General features: G+C 35.0%; 2 protein-coding genes across 2 annotated transcripts; both read left to right on the top strand.

The window, feature by feature from the left end:
• The first annotated feature begins 877 nt into the window (after positions 1-877).
• Positions 878-6208, top strand: LOC145605619 (uncharacterized). Its single transcript, XM_081661690.1, has 10 exons — positions 878-1451; positions 2225-2322; positions 2416-2461; positions 3342-3424; positions 3543-3607; positions 4577-4638; positions 4790-4849; positions 5048-5080; positions 5728-5793; positions 5888-6208. The coding sequence occupies exons 1-10, from the start codon at positions 1035-1037 to the stop codon at positions 5930-5932; spliced, it is 975 nt and encodes a 324-aa protein (XP_081517816.1). The 5' UTR covers positions 878-1034; the 3' UTR covers positions 5933-6208.
• Positions 6209-7161: 953 nt separating this feature from the next.
• LOC145604925 (suppressor of mec-8 and unc-52 protein homolog 1-like) lies at positions 7162-16589 on the top strand. Its single transcript, XM_081660911.1, has 16 exons — positions 7162-7339; positions 7497-7707; positions 7793-7945; positions 11476-11524; positions 11986-12069; positions 12701-12804; positions 13458-13544; positions 13626-13679; positions 14123-14218; positions 14507-14634; positions 15012-15138; positions 15246-15305; positions 15401-15508; positions 15938-16038; positions 16129-16180; positions 16268-16589. The coding sequence occupies exons 1-16, from the start codon at positions 7311-7313 to the stop codon at positions 16364-16366; spliced, it is 1542 nt and encodes a 513-aa protein (XP_081517037.1). The 5' UTR covers positions 7162-7310; the 3' UTR covers positions 16367-16589.
• Positions 16590-22310: the final 5721 nt, after the last annotated feature.

Here is a 22310-nt window from a genome sequence, read left to right as displayed (position 1 = left end):
CATCCTAATACTAAATGCTTTTCTCCAAGGTTCTTACTTCACCAGGTGGCGTTATCTTCAATGTAGGCATGTAGCAGTAACATATGGAATCGGTAGAGTGAATCTGTTGCAAAATTAGCAAAATTTTATATCCATGATACCATTTCATGTACTGTTATCGGTAATCAGTTAATTTTTCTAAAACTACTCATAACAAAAAAAAAAAAAAAAAAAAAAAAACAGTAAAAGCTCCACCCCCCCCCCCCCTCTTCTATTCTATTGAGGATCTGTCTTTACATGTATGCCTTTTTCTTTTTTAAAGTAAGGGTGCAACCAAAAATCTAAGTTGTTTTATTACCCCACTAATTGGTTAAACAAAGAGACAAAGCAAGCTAAAAATCCATGGAAGAAAACAATATGGAAGGTAGAGGAAAAAAAATATATCAAGTTTAGTAAGAGGAAGTCAAATTTGAGAGCAAAGATATACACCTAAAAAAACGTATTAAAATATGTTATATGAATCAACAATATTGAGTGTTTACGAAATACTTCATATGAGAATAAATTATTATTATATTTTTAAGGTAAGAAAAAGGCTCCTTTTGAGCTGGCACCTCTCACAAGTTTAGCCAGCCCAGCTCCGCAGGTCACCGCTTGAGAGTAGAGGGGGAGGTTAGGGAATCCCCCTACTCCCAAGCATTTTGTAGTTGGTGGCCTCAAACTCATGACCTTAAAGTCACAAGGTGAGTTCCCCACCAACTCCACCAAATTTTGCTTGATTACCACTTTATGAGTATAAATGATTGCAAATCAAAATGTCATATTACAATACACACCACTGTGTACGAGTACAAAATAGTGTGACAAAACTAGGAGTGAAGTGAGTTGAAACCCTTTGAAATGAAAAATCTTTAGGGGTCCAAGTTGAGATTTCTCCTAAATCGTCTCTTCTTCAAGTTCCGCCAAAAAAATAGGAAAAATAGGAAAAAAATATCGGCAAAACCACAGGAAAAACCCAATTTTCATCATTTCTGCAGAAATAAGAGGAAGCAACAATGGCCTTATCCATTTCTTCAACATCCCAATTATCAATCCCTAAAACCCCATTTTCTCAACCCCATAAAACCCTCCCACTTTCTCTCTCCTCAATTTGCATTTCTAGCCTTAAACCCTTTTCATCAAATCCCCAGAAATTACTGCAACCCATTGTTTGTTTAGCAGCAAAACAGCAAAGTGGGTCATCAGTTAAATCTTCCAAGAAAAGAAAGAAGAAGGGTCCTCCTCCTCCTGTTTCTAAAGATTTGAGCTCGGATGATTTTGATGTTTTGGATGAAGAAGAAAGTGAAAATGGTGGAAATTCAAAGCGTTCTGATGTTTATATTCCTCTTCCTTTGCCTAAACCACCTGCTGGGTTTGTGATTGATGATCAAGGCCGTGTTCTTATGGTTGCCCCGAGGCGAATTGCCACTATTGTTGAGTGTTCTTTCAACCCTTTCATTATTTTTCTTGTTTAATTTTATTTTGATGTTAGTGATATTTGTGTTTAATTTGTTCAATTTTGCTTGTCATTCTGCTTTTTCAATTTTGTGAATTAATACTATTTTGGCTCGTATAGTAGGTGGTAATAAATGGCGGTGATGGAAATGAATATATTTATATATGTGATTATGGTCTGATGATTAAAGTAGCTTGTTAGTGCAAATGGGTTTATTATTATGGGGGGTTTGAGTTTAAAGGTTGTTGTAGAATCATATATATTTTGTATGTTCTGAGGTTTTGCTTTCGAAAGTTGAAACATGTGGGGAATTGAGGGTAGAATTTGGTGATAGATTTCGTTCATGGATTCATAATGTATCTTGGATTGATTGATAAGAAAATGGTTGGTTGTTGGATGGATTGATTGATATATAGTGTTGGTTGTTTGGTGGGTTGATTGATGAATAGAAGTTTTGTATAGTTGAGATTGATTGAATATAGCTCATTGGGCTTGCAAATTTGTGGAATATCGTGATTGTAAACTTGTATGAAAATCTTTGTATGGCTTGGAGTTTATTTCTTCATTGCCTTTTAATTGGGAACTCCTTATCCTATGTTGTGACCTGTGGTCAGTAGCTTGAGCTTGTGAGTAGTTGTGATGAAACTGATGATTGCTAGGTATGATTTGATGGCAGGTTTGTAGTTTCAGGCAATGACCTCCTTACAGCGAGAAACATATTTATCTGTAACTAATGGTTTATGTGCACAGGTTGATCCAACCAATAACCTTCCATTGGAATGCATGATACGGAGAAATTTTACCAATTCTAAAGGGGATGATTGTCTGCTGCTGTGCCCAGTTGATACGTATGTTTTGTTTGATATTATATATTTTAGTTATTCACTATGTCATCTTTGCCAACTCAGTATGTCATTTATATGAATGTTTTTAACTGGCAGGCCTGTTCAGATTTTGAAGAGCACAAATATTGATGGATGGTCAGCTGTATGTTTCTGCTTCCCACTATCCTATTAGTTTTCATTTATTCATTATGCTTTGACTTTTTGGAACTGTTTGACCATATGGTGAATTCTAGCAATCTATAGTAGATGGATTCTACTACATGGAATACCATAGTTTTGATGAAGATAACTGGTCATCTTGTGCTTCACGAGTAAGGAGGAAGCAGATAGAAGTCTAATTTAGAAAGAATGTCTTTTCTTACTCATCTCATGGCTGTCTTTTAAAGGGAGTATTCTTTTAATTGATACTCTTTGTGAGGGGCATTTAGTGTGTCCAAATCCTATCCTTCTGTCTTTTAGAATTTGCTTAGGAATTTTTTAAGCCTGACCCTTTTCACCCTTCTGTTTCTTGTAGTTAACCCTAACCAATTTTGTCATGTTTATCGTTAGTCTGTTAGGCATTGTTGCTCCATCTGACCATCTTATGCTTTTACTCTAGGATATGGCTTCAGTATTACAACCTTTTCTGCACTTCCTACTTTTTTTCTGCTCTCTGACCAATGTCACTATGTAGCCTTTTTTTTATTAGTGATAAGTAATCAGTTTGGCTTTGATACACATAGTGCACCTAGAGTTTAGCTCTGTCAGGTTTCTATGCACCTTGGTTTCAATTTCTTTGCGTCTATAGTTACTGAAATAGTAGCTTTGCTTATTTGGTGGCATTGTGCAGCAGAATTTGTGGTACTTGATCTTTGTGAAAATGTTCTTGTTATCTGTCTTTGCTTTTCACGTGTCGATGCTTAACTCTATTTAAAATTTAGTTTCTTTGTTTAGTGTTTTAATGTCATGGTCTAATATCACCATCTTTTGTCTAGTCAGGAAAAACAAAACGTATCTAAATTTGCAGCACCTCTTATTTACAGGTTAATGATGATGAAGTTGAAGCTATCCTTCCAAATGCTGCTTATGCACTTGCTAAAATACATATGCATTTGGTACATAGTGGGTAAGATTTAAGAAATGAGCATTTTGTTCGCTGGCAGAAAGAAACCATCCTTCTTGTCTGTTTATGCGTATCATCAGTTCCCTTGGGATTATTCATGTCTTCTATTGTTTGCAAACAGGTTTTGCTATACAGCGCGTGGAGGATTTTGCTACTCAGAAGAAAGTATATTTGACTTCCGATCAGGTATTGCGCTTACTGGCCCCTTCTTCTTTTACTCAACTTAATATTCTTTCTTCTAATTCATTGGCTTTGAAACTAGCATGGTCTTGTTTCAAGGTACAGTGAGCCTCAATCTCTCATGTGTATAGTAAATTTTTAGGCACTTAGTAGTTAACGTTTTAGTTAGTGTGATCTATGAAAATAGGAGAGGGGGTAGCCCTTTTTTTTCTATATTTAAATCCTTTTTTTTTTCTCCTAGGGAAGGGGGTGAAGAGAGGATATCCCAGCTTGACTTGCTCAGTTGAAAATGTTTTAAGATAGCTAGTTTATCTTTAGCTTATGAGCTTGGTTTATTTTGCACTCTGGTGTAGGGATCTATTATCTGTTTTAGAGATGATCCAGGTTTGGCTCAAGTTTCCATGTACCTTAAATTAGCAATCATTTGTTATTGGACCCAGTAGTGGGTACATCTGTACATGTGTTGTAGGCTTAGGACAATCCAATTTTAAGCTCAAGAAGCAGTGTGCTACAAAGCTGATTTTTTCAAAGCTGTCCTCTTTCCCATTCTGTGTCATAGAGTTAAATAAAAGCGGTCTAGGGTTAGATACTTCCATTTTCATCATTAAAGTTAATCCAAAGTTTCCTTAATGATTGACCTTCTGGGCTTCAAGATCTTTATTTGATCCTAAACTGTCTTAATTGGCCAGTAAAACATGGTGTCTCTTCGTGTACTGTATAAGTGATTACGCCAGATCATTCTCTATGGGTATGAATATGAACAAGCAATTGTAATGGGCTCCTTGAGAAGGTAGTTGCATAGCTGCAGTGCCTTTACACATAAATTGATTAATGTCTTCCTGATGGACAAATTTTAAATTTTATGATATGGATTTTTTTTTCTCATTTATTGTATAATTTGCATAAACATTAGTTGTGGGTGCCTCAAACTTTATGTTAATGGTTAAATTTGTCTATGATACATCTATCATGCAGATGATGGGCAAGATGTAGAAGGTGTGCCAAATGAAGGTGTTGAGATTACTTGTTTTCATCTGGTAAGGTTTTAATAATATACTAATTTCAAGATCAATTATGATTACTGGTTGGAAACAAACTAGACTTCTTTGATATTTTAGGTATTGTTATCTGCAACGTTATTATTTTGTATTATGTGTTCATCACTTGTTTGCATTATGGTCTTTTCAGGATGGGACCCATTATATGATTTACACACCTTCAGAACCACTTCTTTTTGTTGCTGTCAAGGTACATCAATTGAATTTCTCCTTTTACATTCTCTACTCATGTCTTTTGTTAGCATTCCTTTGATATTTGTAACTGCCAACGAATTTAATAAAGAATCATGTATGGAGAATATGCCTTAATTTGGTCAATGTCAAGTTAACTTCCTGTTCTGTTCATATCGAATGAGCTAATTTTTTTTTTTTTTTTTAATTGGCACAGGATGATAACGGCCAGTTGAGAATTGCCGATGATGTAAGTTTCTCTTTAAACTATTATTTATACAATAAAAGCTAATGGGACTGCCAACTCTGTATGATATTTCTATCTATATTGAATAAGCAGCTTGAGGTATGACGTGAGATAATTTTGATCCTAAAGGGGCGTATTAAAGTTGTTCTTTCATTAAAACATTTGTGGTTGGTTCTTAGATAGAATGTATAACAAACCATGATTCCAATATCAGGGCTATGACAGTATCTTTTTTAAGAGAACCAACATACGTGGGATATTTATTTAGTGCTTTTACAAGTGTCTGTGTGTTTGGTGCATGACATGTCCTTACACCCAAGTCCATGGAATTGTAGGGACAAACCCCTCTTTACAGCCTAAGTGTTGATGTTTGGCTTATTTGTCTTGTCTCTTGTTGTTACCGTTCCCATGAGCTGTTTAATTCTCGTTGGATTGCCTATGCATATTGGTGATACGGGTGCTTGGGTTTTACAATGGAGGCTGCTCTGGTCTGTGTATGACTGTTGAAGCACGTGTTTACACATGTTGTGTTTTGCATGCTAAACCATCTTAGAAGAGGCATGATATTGGAATTGAAATTGCTTCTAGAAAAATGCATGAGTAATGGGGATAGACGTTTCTCATCCTTCATTCGTGTTTCTGTATATCAGGATATATTGGATGACCCTGCCGTTGTAAGTGCAATAGACGAAGAGACAGAATTTAATGCATTAGTGGTATGTAAACAATTTTCATTATCCTTGCGAATTTGTGAAAATGACAGTATTATGAAAAATATGTCAAACATTAAAAGCTGGTGTTGTGATGCAGGAAGAGGAAGCTGCTCTTTTAGAGACGATGTTTGGCGAAAGATGACTCTCATGTAAATGGGGAACGATGTAGTGTTTTTTCTGTAGGAATAGTTTCTTCTTGTCTTTGTACAGGAAATTTTGTTTGTATATTTACCCTTCTGTTTAGAGAGGAAGAAATTGTAATGATATATTTAGGGGCGTTAGTGAAAGGATGTAGCCTATAGCCTATAGGGAGTGGCAAAAACTGCTAACATGTTCTATATTTGTTTACAGTTACACATCGACTTAGCTGTAATGATCTTGAAGCCTCTTTATAAAAGTGTTTTACCATTAGCTCGAACTACTCAGATATAATCTATAACATTGCTGGCTCCTATTAGAATATTGATAGTGTTAGAGTAATGCGACAACTAAATTTATACCGAGTTACTAATTTATACAAGAGTGCAAGTGATGCCTTTGCACCCTTTAACTAGAACTTGCATACCTCCTAATCTCCTATCATAAGTAGAGTTGGCAAAAATACTTGATGAGATTAAAGAGAGCGTGTCGCGTGTGATATGTTTTTTTTAAAGTGGGTCAATATGAGATTAATTGTTTAAAGTAGAGTCAGTGTTGATATGTTCTACGCAAAACTAATACAATATCGAGGTATGGTCATATGAGCTATAATCTAAAGTTGATTATTCAAAATTTAAATATACTTACTAGCAAGTAAGATGAATTGATACAACCAATTAAACTACTTAAGCTAGTTGACATACCTAATTGTTAATTTAAAATGTAAGTTAGTGTAAAGGGTTTCAAGTTCCGACTCATCTAATAACTGGGTTGGATTAGTAGTATCTAGGAATTGTGACACATTCATTTATCGACACAAATACAAACTTAACATGATATCCTGCCATTTGAAAGCTCTAATAATACGTTCACATGTTGGGATTAATGAGACATTGAGACCCAAATCTTTCTAATGCAATGGGTTTTATCATTCCATAATAAACTAATTGACAATAGACTTGTTATTAACCACCGGACTTAATCCCAAATCTACAATCTTTTCACTTGACCATGAGTTTATGACCTAACCTGTACCATTAGCGAAAGTTTCCTTAGTCAAATTTGACTCGACTCAAACCCGACTAATCAACTTCATTCTACATGTGCAAAGTGCCAAAGTGCAATACTTGCTCCTTCAACACTCCAAAAAAAAAAAAAAAAAAGAGTTGCTCTATTTCCTCGATTGGACTGGGCTTGAGCATTAGCCCATCGTTCTATCTCTTCATCGTTCATCTTCTTTCTCCAGAAAAAAAAATAATCTTTCAGAAAATACGTAAAACAAAAATTAAATCACTCTAAAACCCTAACATTAAATCTCACTCTTTCTCTCTCTTCAATTTTTTTTTTTGGTTAATCTTCTTCAAAGCTTTTGATTTGCAACAATGTCTACTCTTGAAATTGAAGCTCGAGAGTAAGCTTTACTATTCTTTAACCATATTATTTTGTTGTTTTCAAATTCTAATAAAATTTGCAGAAAAATGCACGTTAATTTCATTGCTATTCTTTTTAATTATATAATTTAGATGTAAAGTTTCAATCTTTAATCTTTGAATTTGTAAAAATTGCAGTGTGATTAAGATAGTTCTTCAATTCTGCAAAGAAAATTCGTTAAATCAAACGTTTCAAACACTACAAAGCGAATGTCAGGTGTCTTTGAACACTGTAGATAGCCATGAAACATTCATTGCAGATGTTAATAGTGGGAGGTGGGATGCTGTTTTGCCTCAAGTTTCTCAACTTAAGCTTCCTAGGAAGAAATTGGAGGATTTGTACGAGCAGGTGTGTTTGTATTTTCAATTAATAGCTTTTTTTTGGGGGGTTTGTAAGATATGATTTTGATGATTTGTTGTTGGGGTTTGGGTAGATTGTTCTCGAAATGATCGAGCTTCGAGAATTGGACACTGCCCGAGCAATTTTGAGGCAGACCCAAGTGATGGGTGTGATGAAGCAAGAGCACCCAGAGAGGTACTTGCGGTTGGAGCATCTTCTTGTTCGGACCTATTTTGATCCTCATGAGGTACTTGCTTTCACTCTAAATCGTCTTATGTTGTTATTTATTTAGATTGTTGAACAATTTATGACAGCTGGTGAGAATGAGATTACTATTGGGTTTATTGGTGAGAGTTGAGAAATGAGAATAGTCCTATTTTTGTAGATAAAGACTTATGTGCAGGGGTGGGGCAGGGAGGAAAGGAACGGTGGCGTTTGAGGCTTGCTACTGGTTAATGACCAAGGGAATAGTGTAGGATGGAACCTCTTGGAAAAGTTCATACAATGAAGGTCTGATCTTGGGATTGATCGACATTGAGTTAAATTCTGTGTGTGGCTTAACTGGTTAATTTTGAGCCTAGCAGATGACGACTACTTGGCTGTTATTAAGAATATAAAGAGCCTAAGAAGAATTTCAAGAATTTAAGATCTTTGTAACTAGAATAAGAAGGATTTTGATGATGCCAGTGTTTTATGAAAAGATATTAGGTTAGAAGCAATGGGTTGTTAGTTCAGGAGCTGTATGAATTGTCGTAAAAAGAGCTGAAGAGTTGAGGAGTATGAGTAAGAAAATTTTGGAGTGGGTTACTTTGTGAGAGGGAAGGATAAGTGGAGGGTGTCATTGGTCATTATGAAGTACACCATCTCTTTTACAATATGATGATGCAATCCCGTCAAAAGGGATAATAATAGTATGCTTATGGAAAGAACATGTTGAAGAGTAGATTTGCTTACAAGTTAAAGTGCACATTTTCTCCTTTGAATATCATTTATTATTGTATGTTACTGTTTGAACTTTAAAGCAAATTGTACTTTATTCCCTTATGTGCTTCTCTACAAACCAAATCGACCAATGTTAATATACATTTTGTAGTTTACTGAATACTTCTCTATTTTATGTGTTAATCAAACTCATTAATATATTCTACTAACTACTAACAGTCAAACATGTCCTATGTTGATGATGCTTGCATTTCTTATAGCATGAAGAGTATTATAATTCTTGGTTTTGTTGGGCACTTGGGCTCACTTCCTTAAGATTACTTTCCATTTTCTAGTACCCTATAGGTTTTCCTAAAATGGGTGGTTGGTGACTAGGAGCTGGACTTTTGTTACCCTCTTTTTTCTGGGGGGGGGGGGGGGGGTGGGGGGTGGGGGTGCGGGGGGCTGTTTCTAGTATCCTCTATCGTATTCATAATCTTCACCTAAGGCTGTTTCTGACAGGCTTGGCAGTGTTCTTTTTTTTTTTTTACAACTTTAGTTGCCGGATTTTCTTTTGTTGGAGTGAAGCTGATTTTGAACACAACTCCTATGTCTGTTGAGGTGCTTTGTGGTTCTAGACAATGTTGGGTTTTGAAGGATATTATCATTAAGGTGAATTTTATGATAGGTTGAGTTGGTCAGTTATGGTGATTAAGGCTTGGAGTGTGGAAGAAGTGGGAAATAGGAATTATTTGTTATTGGCATTTCGTGGATATTAGTGAATTAGCGCTGTTGGAAATGGTTTGTTAGACCTGTTTACCCCTATTCTCTTTCACACTGGCATTTAAACCTTGAGGCTACGCTCTTTTCACCTACGGCAAAAAGTTTTTGGGAAACTTATTACTGATAAGTTACATTAAAGGCTATTCAAGTTCTATCACAACTACAGTAAGCTCTAATATATACTTATGAGTTTGGAAAAGCTCCAGTTAGTCCAGACAAGTCCAAATAAATTTAGATTACTTAGACTTGTCAATATAGAACTCTCCCTCAATTTTCTTTAGGATTTTGTTAACTTTCTAAGGTTTAGGTTGAGGGAGCTGTCTTTGTCTATCATAATTTGTAGTTGATTTTATTATTGTACTCTATGATGGTCTTCATTGAGTAAAAATTGATATAGGTGTATTGCAAGCAATTAAGGTGGTTTCAAGGCTTAGAATTGTCTTAAGTTTAGTCTGCTTGGTTTATTTGAAGTCACCTCTCTATGATGCATTGGCCTATCTTGCTGTGTGATGTGGGGAGTTTAGATGTCTAATCTCTATCTCAGTGTATTTCAAGGGGTACTCCCCAATTTTTTTCTTTGTGAAACCGATGGCCCTTAATGGAGATTTTACTGCTATTTCTAGTTGTGACTCAACTATCTTTCTAACATCCCTTTTATGCTGCCTTTACCTTTCTAGTATTGTTGGGATGTTGCTAATTTATTGGATACTTGTGGGATTTCTTTAGTTGACTGTGTTTTAAAAGAAGAGAGTCTACTTTATGACTTGGAATACATAATAGGATTTTGGGTGTATACATAGAAGAACACCACACTTTTTAAGAAAAATTTTATGGATGTTTCCTCTTGGATCATGGCTACTTAAAGAATCAAGTGGTCATAAGGAAAAGATGGAGTTACAATGATATATTGAGATGCCTTGTAGATTTGTGCTTACTTTCTACACTAGTTAGTGGATTTTTTTTTTTCATGTATCTAATTTATTTGTACGTGTGGTAGGAAAGTAATTTAGTAAGAACAGTTCTGAGCTGACAGGAGTCTAGGGTAGGGAGCTAGTGCTCCCTGTTTTCTTTCCCCCTATCTTCTTTGCATCTAAGCGACTATACTAGTCATAATGCTCCTATTTTGTTCTTCCCGGATAAAGAGATCAATGTTCACCTTTTGAAGTTTCCATATTGGAATAATTTGCCTGATTGCAAGTATAATGAGCTTCCATATTTGTTTGGTATTTTTAGAGGCTTTTGGATATAATCTTTGCATTTTTGAGGAATTTCTGGTAAATAGTTCCTTCTTGTAAATATTGCAGAAGTTCCATATTTTTTTCCTCCTTATCCTTTGTTTGTTTGAGGTCCCGAAGGAGGTTGAGTCCTTTGTGTAGACAATGGTGAAATTGATGAAGTATTGTTGATTTTGTGACATTGAAAACTGCATTTTGTCTGGTGTTGTGTGTTAGTGTGTTGTGCTTGGGGAATTAGATGTTTTATATCTTTGTTTCTAACTTTCTATTGTATTTGTAGGCCAGATATGCAACCTGCAACCTTTGAGATTTATAGGGTTTTCTGGGTAGCTCAATTCAGTAGGTTTTTGTTGTTGTTGTTGTTGTGTGGCGGGGGGGGGGGGGTCGTTTGACTGTTCAACTGGTTCAGTGATGTATAGTATGGTTTGGCATAAATTCCATCCTCTTTTTTGGTTTAACTAAAAAAACTTTGGAGGCTTATTTTTTGGTCTCATCTAGTATTACGTAGGTTGGATTGGGGTGGTTCGGCTGGAGTTATCTTGCTGTGATATAGTATAATTTGGCATAAATCCCATCCTCTTTTTTGGTTCAATTAAAAATCCTTTTGAGGTTAATTTTTTGGGTGTCTCATCTAGTATTATGTATGAGATATGAACTCTGCATGTTGAACAAATATTTGTGTACTAAGTATTTCCTTTAGGATCCTAATTCCATAATTTGTTAACGGTTGTAATATTTGCAATATTGATGTTCTATACACTCCTGCAATTGAAATTGCAAAAGTTTCAGTCAGCATTCATGGAGCTGTATCTAGCTTATCAGTGGCTTTTTTTGACAGGCTTATCAAGATTCAACTAAAGAAAGACGACGTGCTCAAATTGCACAAGGTTTACTTTTCTTCTTTTCATTGCTCTAATATTTCATGCTGTATGGTTTGAATGTCTATTATTGTTTTTTTTTTTTTTTTTTTTTTTTTTTTTTTTTTTTTTGTTTTGTTTTGTTTTAATTTTAATTTAAACAATTATGATTAAAGTTTCTATTATAATTCATTTAAATAAGTGGAAGAAAGATAAACTATAGATTGAATTTTGGTGAGATGGTCTGCTGAACCTCTATGAATATTGCACTCTCTCCCCATTTAAAAGATTTATCATTATTATGTATAATGGTACTTTGCCTTTTCAGTTACTTTTTTCTAAAACTCCAAACTACCAATGAGATGCGTTACGAGCCTTATTGCTTCAAATTCTTTGTTCGCACAATTGCAACTCCTATTAAACTACCTTTGGCTTTTGTATTACTTGTTAATCTTGATATCTTGTCCTTTTCTTTCACCCTTTTGTTTCAGCTCTTTCTTCAGAAGTTTCTGTTGTTCCACCATCACGATTGATGGCTTTGATTGGGCAAGCTTTGAAGTGGCAACAGCACCAAGGTTCGTTAGAACTCTATATCTTATGTTATGGAAGAGAAACTTGAGATTTGTTTTTGGGTGCATGTTTTGAATGAAAAGAGAAATTGACATCATATTTACTTTTCAGTCTTATTTGCTATTTGCATTGTTAATCTTATAGAGGAAGTATATGATATCCATTTCCTGAACAGGGATATTAGAACTAGTCACTGAATTTCTAAAGTATAATTTCAAATATAAAGTTGTAGAAATGCTGAACATTATAAGGAATTTTTGTGCATTGAATTAATTTAGTTTATGTTTTATAAATGTTTGATTTGAGCTTGTGACAAACATACGGTAAATGCTTTCCCCAAGGCCAGAGCTTTTCATTAGTAATGGATGGTTGTAGCCTTTAAACTGTATTTCCTCATTGAATTGGTGCCTTTGCTGAACTGTCTGCACATCTTAGCCCACCGTGAAATAAACGCTTTGACTAGAATTAGAGTACTAGTAAAGTAGTAAGATCTCTCTAATTTTAGAAGTTGATTTTGGCATTTCTTGAATATGTTCCTTGGTTGTCACACTGCTGGATTTATTTCTTTAGTTCCCACTGGTTGAAAAATGTTATGCTTCTATAAAGTACTTTTTGAACTACTTTTTCCATTCTCAGGTTTGCTTCCTCCCGGAACACAGTTTGATTTATTCCGTGGAACTGCTGCAATGAAACAAGATGTTGAGGATATGTATCCTACGACACTTACACATACTATCAAGGTAGAATTGGTTTTCAATCATATATAACAAAATATGTTTATACTATGCTAACAAATTTGCAAATGATATTGACTCTGTGCTTGACATGGTGTACTTAGTGAACTGTATGTTCATTGCTGTGTAATTTTAATTTTATAGTTGGAGTGAGTTTTGGGTTCCATGTATTTCCCCCTTTTTTTTCTTTTAATTATTGGCACCAGGATTGCAAATTGAAGTAGTAGGGAAAATAGTACATAAGAATGAGACTGTAGTGGACATGATATGATGTGGAGCAGTGGAATCCTAAGAACATTAAGCCAATTGAAGTTTCTGTACAGATTGCTCGTATCTGCTATTGTTATTATTCTATCAGAATTTCACGTTGTTGAGGACTATCTTGCCCCGTTTGGGGCATTAGTACTACAATGTCTCTCGTTTCCCTCTCTTACTAGTGTAATTTTGTGTCATATATGCTACATAATCTCCTGTGCCGCATTCATGTGAAAGAAATCTGAGAGATAGCCTACTGAGGAAAATTATAAAGATGAGATTCATGCAGTTTGAGACTTCCGCAACTTTCTATAGGATATAGGATGACTTCCATGGGTAATTTTGAAGTTATTTACTGTTTGAGGTTCATTTCCATCATTCACTTATTGAATTCTATTATGCAGTTTGGGAAGAAAAGTCATCCAGAATGTGCTCGGTTTTCACCTGATGGGCAATTTCTTGTTTCTTGCTCTGTTGATGGATTTATTGAGGTATATTATAGTATGTATGTATATCTGGATCTTTGTATCTACATTTCATTTTGAAATATATTCTTAGATTTACATGATCAGGTATGGGACCATGTTAGTGGGAAGCTCAAGAAAGATCTTCAGTACCAGGCTGATGTAAGTTCCTCGTCGTTTGATTGAGTTTGTAACTGAATTCAATTTGAGCTGGATGTCATTTGTGTTGTAATCCTGGAGTATTGCAGTTTTGAGAAGACTATTTCTAGATGTATGTTGTATAGCTATTAATTAGCCACCGCCACAGTGGTTAAACTCTACTTGTTTTTCTTACTGCTCCAAATGTCGAGAAGATAGCAGTTAACCCCTTGAAAAATGCTTGTCCCCTTCCACTGTTGATATGTTTCAAATTAATGGTACAAAAACCCCCCTATTCTAGATGATTTTGCATTGTTCTGTAAAAATTAAAAAATTTCTTTCAGAAATCCTTATAATTTCTGCTAGGGCAACTGTGTTGAGCTTTATTGAGTAAAATCTATTCATTGAATTCTTTTTTGTTGTTGGGTTAAATTTTCTATTTATAAACTTGATTTGTATTTTAACAGGAGACATTTATGATGCATGAGGAAGCAGTCCTTTGTGCTGATTTTAGTAGAGATTCAGAGATGCTTGCGTCCGGTTCTCAAGATGGAAAGATCAAAGTAAGGACTTATTTATATTTTCTGGAACAGTGAAGAGCCTGTGTCATACTGTAGTTAAATTGGAGGGACATTAGTCTTTAAGAATGATATGTCCTTATACTTAGCATTTTGTCCTGGTTAATCTCTAATTCTCTATTGTAATGTTTCAACAACTATAATTATGCTGTGTATAGCTTCTGATGTTGGTTTATAGCATAGAAATGTGTCTATATTGACCTTAATTAGCTTCTTATTCATGGAATGAAAGACTGCTGATAAATTGTTGCTGGACCTTGTACCTGTCTGCAGGTTTGGCGTATTAGAACCGGTCAGTGTTTGCGACGCCTTGAACGTGCTCATTCTATGGGAATTACAAGTCTTTGCTTTTCTCGAGATGGAAGTCAGATATTGAGTACATCTTTTGACAGCACTGCCAGGTTTGGATCTCCTGATTGACTTACGAGTTTTATGATTCAAAAATGTTTTAGGTAGTGCTGACAATTTGGTAATCGACAGTTAGCGAATGTTCTGTGTGATTTCAAATAGTAATAATAATAATTAATAAAAATTAAGAAAGAAAAAAAGAAGCTAATGTTCTGTGCTGTATTCTTTGTTCTCTACAGTTTCTCGTATATTTGACTCTAAATGTTTCAGTCAGTCATTTCTTCTTCTTTTCTTTTTCTTTTTAAAATTTATTTATCTTGCTTCTTAGCGTTGCATAATCAATTTCCATTGTCTGGCTTAATTTGATGGGCTCTCCACATTGGTCTCACAGCATTTATATTCACTAAAAAGTGATATTGATTGAACTCAGGGTTCATGGTTTGAAGTCTGGGAAATTGTTGAAGGAATTTCGTGGGCATACCTCTTATGTGAATCATGCAATATTTACAAATGACGGTAGCCGTGTGATCACAGCATCTAGCGATTGCACAATCAAGGTGAATTGTCCAAGTGATTAAATACTTATAGGCATCTACCTGGCTCTAAGTTCTTTTATTTTTCCTTTCTAATATTTCATATTTCTTTTTGTAATCTTATGGAACAGGTTTGGGATGTCAAGACAACTGAGTGTCTACAGACTTTTAAACCACCACCGCCTTTAAGGGTAATCTTTGATGCTTTGTTGTTTGTTCCTTCTTATATTATACTTGATCAATGGAAGCTGTGTTGTGTTACAACCATTACCTTTCTATAATCCAGGGTGGAGATGCTTCTGTAAATTCTGTTCATTTATTTCCCAAAAATATGGATCACATTGTTGTTTGCAACAAGACCTCGTCCATATATATCATGACACTCCAAGGACAGGTATGCTCTTGCACATGGTAGTTTAATTTAGCACTCAACGAGATCTGTTAACTGATTTATCAAATAGCGCATGACTCTAATTCTGTGTATACTCAATGAGTGAATTTGATAGTATACGAAACAAATTGAATATTCCCTTGAAATACCTTGAACCATTTCTTTAGTTGAATTTGAGAACTTGCTAAGTTGCATAGATAGATTCAAATCTCCTCTCATTTTTCATGAAATTATAGTAAGAATTGATGAGTGGTTCATCCATTTGCTACATTTGGTAGTGGCAAGCTGTATTCACTTACTCTGCTGTAAATCTTGTAATATACTGCATCTGAGCCAACAATGTTATTGAGATAATCAGGCTGAAAATTGTTTCTGGTTCAACATTTCATGGCACTTTTAGCAGCATTTTCTGACTCAAAATACTTGATGCAGGTTGTGAAGAGTTTCTCTTCTGGTAAGAGAGAAGGTGGAGACTTTTCTGCGGCCTGTGTATCACCAAAAGGGGAGTGGATTTACTGTGTTGGTGAAGACAGGTATTCTACCAACGATATTCTTCAATTATAGCTTCCTTTTGTAATTGAAACCCTCCAATAACACCTGTTAACATTCTTTCTGTTTGGCAGAAATTTGTATTGTTTCAGCCAACAGTCTGGTAAATTAGAACATCTGATGAAGGTAACTTAGTGGTTTGTCATAAATATATATACATTCTGGTTAATCATAACTTCTGGTTTGATTATCGTTTGATTTTTATCGTGGCAGGTGCATGAGAAAGATGTAATCGGGGTGACACACCACCCTCACATAAATCTTGTGGCTACCTATGGTGAAGACTGCAGCATGAAATTATGGAAGCCTTGAGATTTTCGGCAGGGTCTCTCCCTTTTTTCACACAGATTTCAGTTTTAATTCTGCCTTGTCGGCTTGTCGCTAGTTTAGTAGTGTATAAATGTAATTCTTGTATTGTATGTCATGTTTGAGGCATCTAATTATTGCTTTTCAATTTTTAACTATTAATTTTCTAAATAATACATTTGATGAATAACTGACTTTGATATATAAGCGATCTCTCCCTTTAGGTTACTGAAGTGTGGAAACTTGTTTGTTCTTATTCATTCCCAAAGTAATACTATGATGAGTAATACTTGGCACTCCATTAATTTTCACAGAAGTAGGCTTATAAAACTGAAAAAGATATGGAATTAATTTGTAGTACGCCTCATTATGCCACCATAGAGTATCCATTGAAAGTGTCTAATGTATCTTAGGATTCTTAGCTGCCTCCATAAACGCATAGAAAAAGTTGAACACGTAGCATAATTTCAGACTTAATGATGACTAATTAATGCTTGCAATACAATATTAATGTGAACAATAAATTAATTTGCCACATTCTTATTTTTATTTTTATTTTTATTTTTATTTTTTTTATTTTTTTATTTTTTTATTTTTTTTTGGAACCACAAGAAATCACCATCATGGCTTCATTGGATCAAATTGGCTACTGATGGTTTCAGCAAGAGTAGGATCATAGTAGCATCAGCAAGTGTTCATAAGGGAATTCTTTTCCATGAACAAGTAGTTAAAAGATTCAATAATGCTAGTGATGGTAATTTAATCTCATTAGATCCTTCACCAATGAATGTGCTGCTATGACTCGAAGATTGAAAAAAATGAACTTATCCTTGTGTATGAATTTCTGCCTATGGTAACCTTGATCAGAATCTGCATACAGATTGCTTTTCACGTGCTTACTTTTGAACAAAGGCTGAACATTGTTCTCGGTATAACTTCTGGTCTTACATACTTGCATGAAGAATGCAACAGGCAAATCATTCATAGGGATTTTAAGAATTCTAATGTGATGCTTAATTCGGATTTTAAAGTTTAAACCTAAACTTGGTGATATTGGATTGGTTGAGGTCTATGACCGGGATTCTAGATTGAGGGAACCGACTATTCCAGTTGGGACAATGGGGGTACTTAGCCCCAGAGTATCTTCACTTTGGTGTTCCTACTATTAAGTTTGAAGTCAAGGTTTTGGAGGTGCGTGGTGACAAGAAGAAGGCCAATCGAGAACAAACAAGGTTTTCTCATTGATTGGATATGGAACCTGTGGGAGAAGGGTAAGCTGATTGAGGCCGTTGATTGGAGGATGATGGGGCAGTATATTAAGGAAGACATGGAAAGGATGCTCAAGGTTGGTCTGTGTTGTGTGCACTTAGATAACAAGAAAAGACCTACTCTATTAAGGAAGCACTATGATGCTAAAAGAAGAACTGTAGGTGCCTGATTTACCAGCTAAGAGGCCGGATGTGAAGTGTCAAAAAGCCTATCATGGGGCTTCGAAAAAGATAGTGAATGCTGGAATTTTGTTACTTTGAGGAGTTTCCTTGATCAACTCCACAAGCTCATTTCAGTGAGTACTGAACTACTGATTAAGGTGCAGGTTTCTACAGGAAATAGTTTTTAAGCCATGATTTCAGATGTTAGTTTGTACTAGTCTTACATTTAATTTTTACTTGTAAGCATGCTGGTAAGAAATAAAATGTACAGCAGAAAATAAAGTGTACTGATTGCATTTTCAAGTTTAATACATGAATTGCAGGGAATAAAAACCCTTTTATTTGTTTGAGAACAATTGTGTCAATACTTCACTTCAAAAGCTTCCCTTCAAAAAAAATTCAGTTCAAAAGCTGAGCTGCTCAGTGCCTCAGTGTATGTAGTCAACAGCCCAAAATTGGCAGATTAGCAAAAAGTACTTGATAAAAGGAAATCCCTAACACCAATTTTCACATGTTTCTAACTCACATTGTTAGGAGACAATTCATGGCCATTCCAAAATACATATGATTCAATGACATCCACACCGCCTTCCTTTGCCAGCTGCATTATACCCGGCCACATCTACATTCATCCAAAATTACTCAAATCAACAACAAAACAAGGTTTACACTGCAAATCACATTAAAACTTAAGCATAAACATACTAAAACACAGTCCACGGTCCACTTTATGACACTAAATCAACATTATATTAAAACTTCAGAATAATATACAAAATTGTAACAAAAATTAAGTAGCACATAACAAATAATATACAACATTATAACAAACATATACTCCCTCCGTCCCAAAAAGAACGACCCATTTGGCCAAAACTTTGTCCCAAAAAGAATGACCCATTTGCATTAAAAGACCCACCAATTTGTTACAATATTTGTGCAAAATTAGCTTCCTCATATAAAAATTTGATTTTCCATGTTATTTTATTACTTTCTCTCTCTATTTTTTCACAAACCCCATGTAAATTTATCTTTCCAATATACTTTTACTTCTTTTTACTTAACTTCCTTAATACCCGCGTAATCAACTCAAATGGGTCGTTCTTTTTGGGACGGAGGGAGTAGAAGATGAGATTGAAGACTTACAATATCATAGCTTGAAAGATTTACAACACCTAGCTTCTACAACTTTGATTAGGCCTTTAACAATATTGTTTTGACATCCGACTAATTGAATGTCCAACTCATTAATACCGGAAGAATCAGAAGACTTTTTCTTGTGGATGAGTAAGAAGGAAAAATGGAAATGAGTGGATGGATTGAGAACTCTAATGCCATCTAAATAGGTTCATCATTTTCGAAACCATGTAAAATAGTTCCTTGAAAGATTTGTTTTGTTTTCCAATCGTAGCAACATATTTTCCCAGGATTTCTAAACCTACCCCGCAGCCAATAGGCAGAATTTTGGTCACGCACGGCCACAGGTTCCCCAAAGATATCATCAAGACAATCATAGAGAAGTCCCTCGGGATCAGCCCACTTTGTCCAAGACTTGCAAATGGTGTCATAGACAGCTATAAGGAGAGCAGTTGAGCTACCCGAAGGTGCTCGTGACATAATTAGTATTTTTTCCTCCCCTCTACTACCTAGAAAAGTAACAACTACCAAATACCCTTCACCAATCCTAGGGTATGGCATCTCGGGTAGGGGTGAACATTCTCCAATTACTGGGTCAAATACCTCAGCAAAAGGAACCCTACTTCTTTCCTCTTCAGAACTAGGAGGGCAAAACATTTTTCCTTATAGTCACAACCTTGGGGCAAAATCTTGGGGAGACTAAAGGAGCACCAAAATAACTTTCAATTGCACCAAAATTAATTTCCACAATCCTATGACTCATATTATTCTTAGTAATTTCTCTTTCTTCGGTAACTGGCTTCGGACAACCCCCACGTCTCTCAGACATGATTTGACGAAACCCACGAATATCTTTGTTACCACCAACACAATAGACCTTGCTGCTATTTTTTATAGTGGCAGAGCGAGTAAAAGGTAATGGAGGCTCATTATCTCGATAATGAGGTTGTATTTCAGGAAGGGTGACTTGTTTGAAAACAGCAGAATTGGAGGTGCCAAATGTGTGATTGTGTGAAACGTTTCGTAGTCTTCCATGTATACGTTGTAGCAATCTATACACAAAAGTAGTCACATCTTCCTTAAACCAATATGATTTATTCTTACTATCAAGACCTCTAACGATAATTGAACAAGATTCCATGGAATTCCAAACTGCAATAAGATAAGTCGTTAAAAAGTACTCAACAAAAGAAGAAGACAACATAAGTTCGGACTTTCCAAATAAATTAATTGAAATCAAATATCATAATTCAAAATAAAGTTTGCAATTGATAATTTGGGTGTGCACAACACATTTCGATTACAAGATTATATATATATATATATATACACAAGCAAAAATAGTTCGATTGGGTGTCAAAGGTTCATAGTGGGGTGGTTCATCAATTGGAATGGAATTTAGGGAGGTATTAACGGATGATTTCTATGATTTTGACACACATTCTGTCTAGAAATACTCTAAGCCTTTCATCTCTAATTGTCCAAAGTTCAAAATGTGAACAATGCAAAGGGAAAAGAGATCTAATTTCATAATCCATATTCAATTATCTCAAAAATATTGAATTTTACGGATATTTGATTCAATAATCAAATTAGGCACATAATTTTCCTTTTTTTGGTTATGATGTTTCGGAAAAATTCAAGTTGATTTCTGACATAAATCTGTAAATATATCTCTCATCACAATATAATAAAATAAACTAGAATGTTAACCAATAGTTCAGATTTACGAACCCTTTAGATTAGAACAAATATAAACCCTATATTGTGAAATTGATATGATGATGATAATATTGGGGAAATTATTTTGGTGGGTCACAAAAATGACACGAAAATTGGACAAATTTTTTTTGACAAGAAGAGAAAGGATTTCATTAATGAAAGATAGCCAAACGGCACTTACAAACAATTCCGAAGACATCTAAAATTCCAATACAAATACAATTCACCTTATAACTAGTTACATCGCAGATTCGATCAACGATCGCCTTTATAAAAATCTTCATCTGAATCAATACAATCTGTGAGTTAGCACTAATTCGGCTTGAGATCCACATATGAATAGTTGTTTGGGTGAAAAAACTCATATGGCCTTCTAGACAATTTTGGAGATTGTAAAACCCTAAATCTTTAAACTTTGACAGACGAACAAACAAATAAAATAAACCTAATAGATCAAACTCCATCATAAAGATGTGATATTTTATTGAAAGCAATTAAAAAGGTGTTTTGGGGCTTACCACCGGTAAAAATTACGATGGAAGCCCCTACAAAAATTTACAATTGAGATCAGAAGAAAAGAGATGGAAGCGAAAGAGTGAGAAGGAGAAGATTGAAGGAAAACCTTCAAAAAAGTAGTGAAAATCTAGCAATGAAGGCTAAAAAAACCCTCTCAAAGGAGAAACCCTAGAGGGAGCCAAAAAATCCTCCCAAGGAGAAAACCTAGAGGGAACTTCTAAAATCCTTTGTGCGACAAATTAACACTTCGAGGCCGGAACAAAATCAGGTTTTCAAAGTAACATTTCGATCCTGATTTAACACACCGGGTATCACAAAATTAAAAGGAGATACAACGAAGACAACCACATAGTGTTAGTAAATTTGTGGTCAAATGTAAACAAAATTTGGTAAAATATGATGATGATAAATCGGTTTTGCAATAAGGTTTCATGAAAGAAAAGCAAACTGACTTTCTTTCTTGAGACAAGTATATTGTAAATCCCATCATATGTATTTTAAACATATTTATACTAAAGCAATATCACAATTCACAAAGCCAAACGACATCAAACACCAATGAAGATAACCGTCAGAAACAAACCAGACCCAAATCGCGCCCTCCCGGGCGACGGCAGCCCGATCGGGCATCAGTCGTCAGCCTCGCGCCCGGTCAGGCCAGCACCACCAGACCGGGCAGAGCAATGGCAGCCATAATTCTCTAAACCATTATATTTTTTGTCTTTTTACTTTAATAATCTTATTTAATTAATTCACACCATTACCTAAGTAAATTAATTAATTAACAATTTAACATGAATTTTGTCTACAATTCTCAAAATTATTCAACAGATAACAGCAGCAAACAACTTACCTTAGAAGCTGCTTTAACGGAGGATACAAGAATTAGATTTAATGGAGAACGTTGATTGCACTTCAATGGAGAACGTTGAGAGGTTGGAATTAACGAACAACAGTAGTGTAAAAAAAACCTAAAAAAAAGTTGTTAACGTCGGAGGTTTTAAAGTTAATGGACCTCCCGCATCTTTACAATTTTACCCTTACTAAATAGGATGAAATTACCGGTCTACCCTCGTATAAACGACATTGGTTAATACTTAATATGAATGAATTCCTTGATTCAATGTAACACTTACCCAGAATTT

Source organism: Chenopodium album, chromosome 22 (genome assembly GCF_948465745.1).
Source record: "Chenopodium album chromosome 22, dcCheAlbu1.1, whole genome shotgun sequence".
NCBI lineage: Eukaryota > Viridiplantae > Streptophyta > Magnoliopsida > Caryophyllales > Amaranthaceae > Chenopodium > Chenopodium album.
Note: the sequence above shows the minus strand (reverse complement) of the source record. Positions and strands in the feature narration are given on the sequence as shown.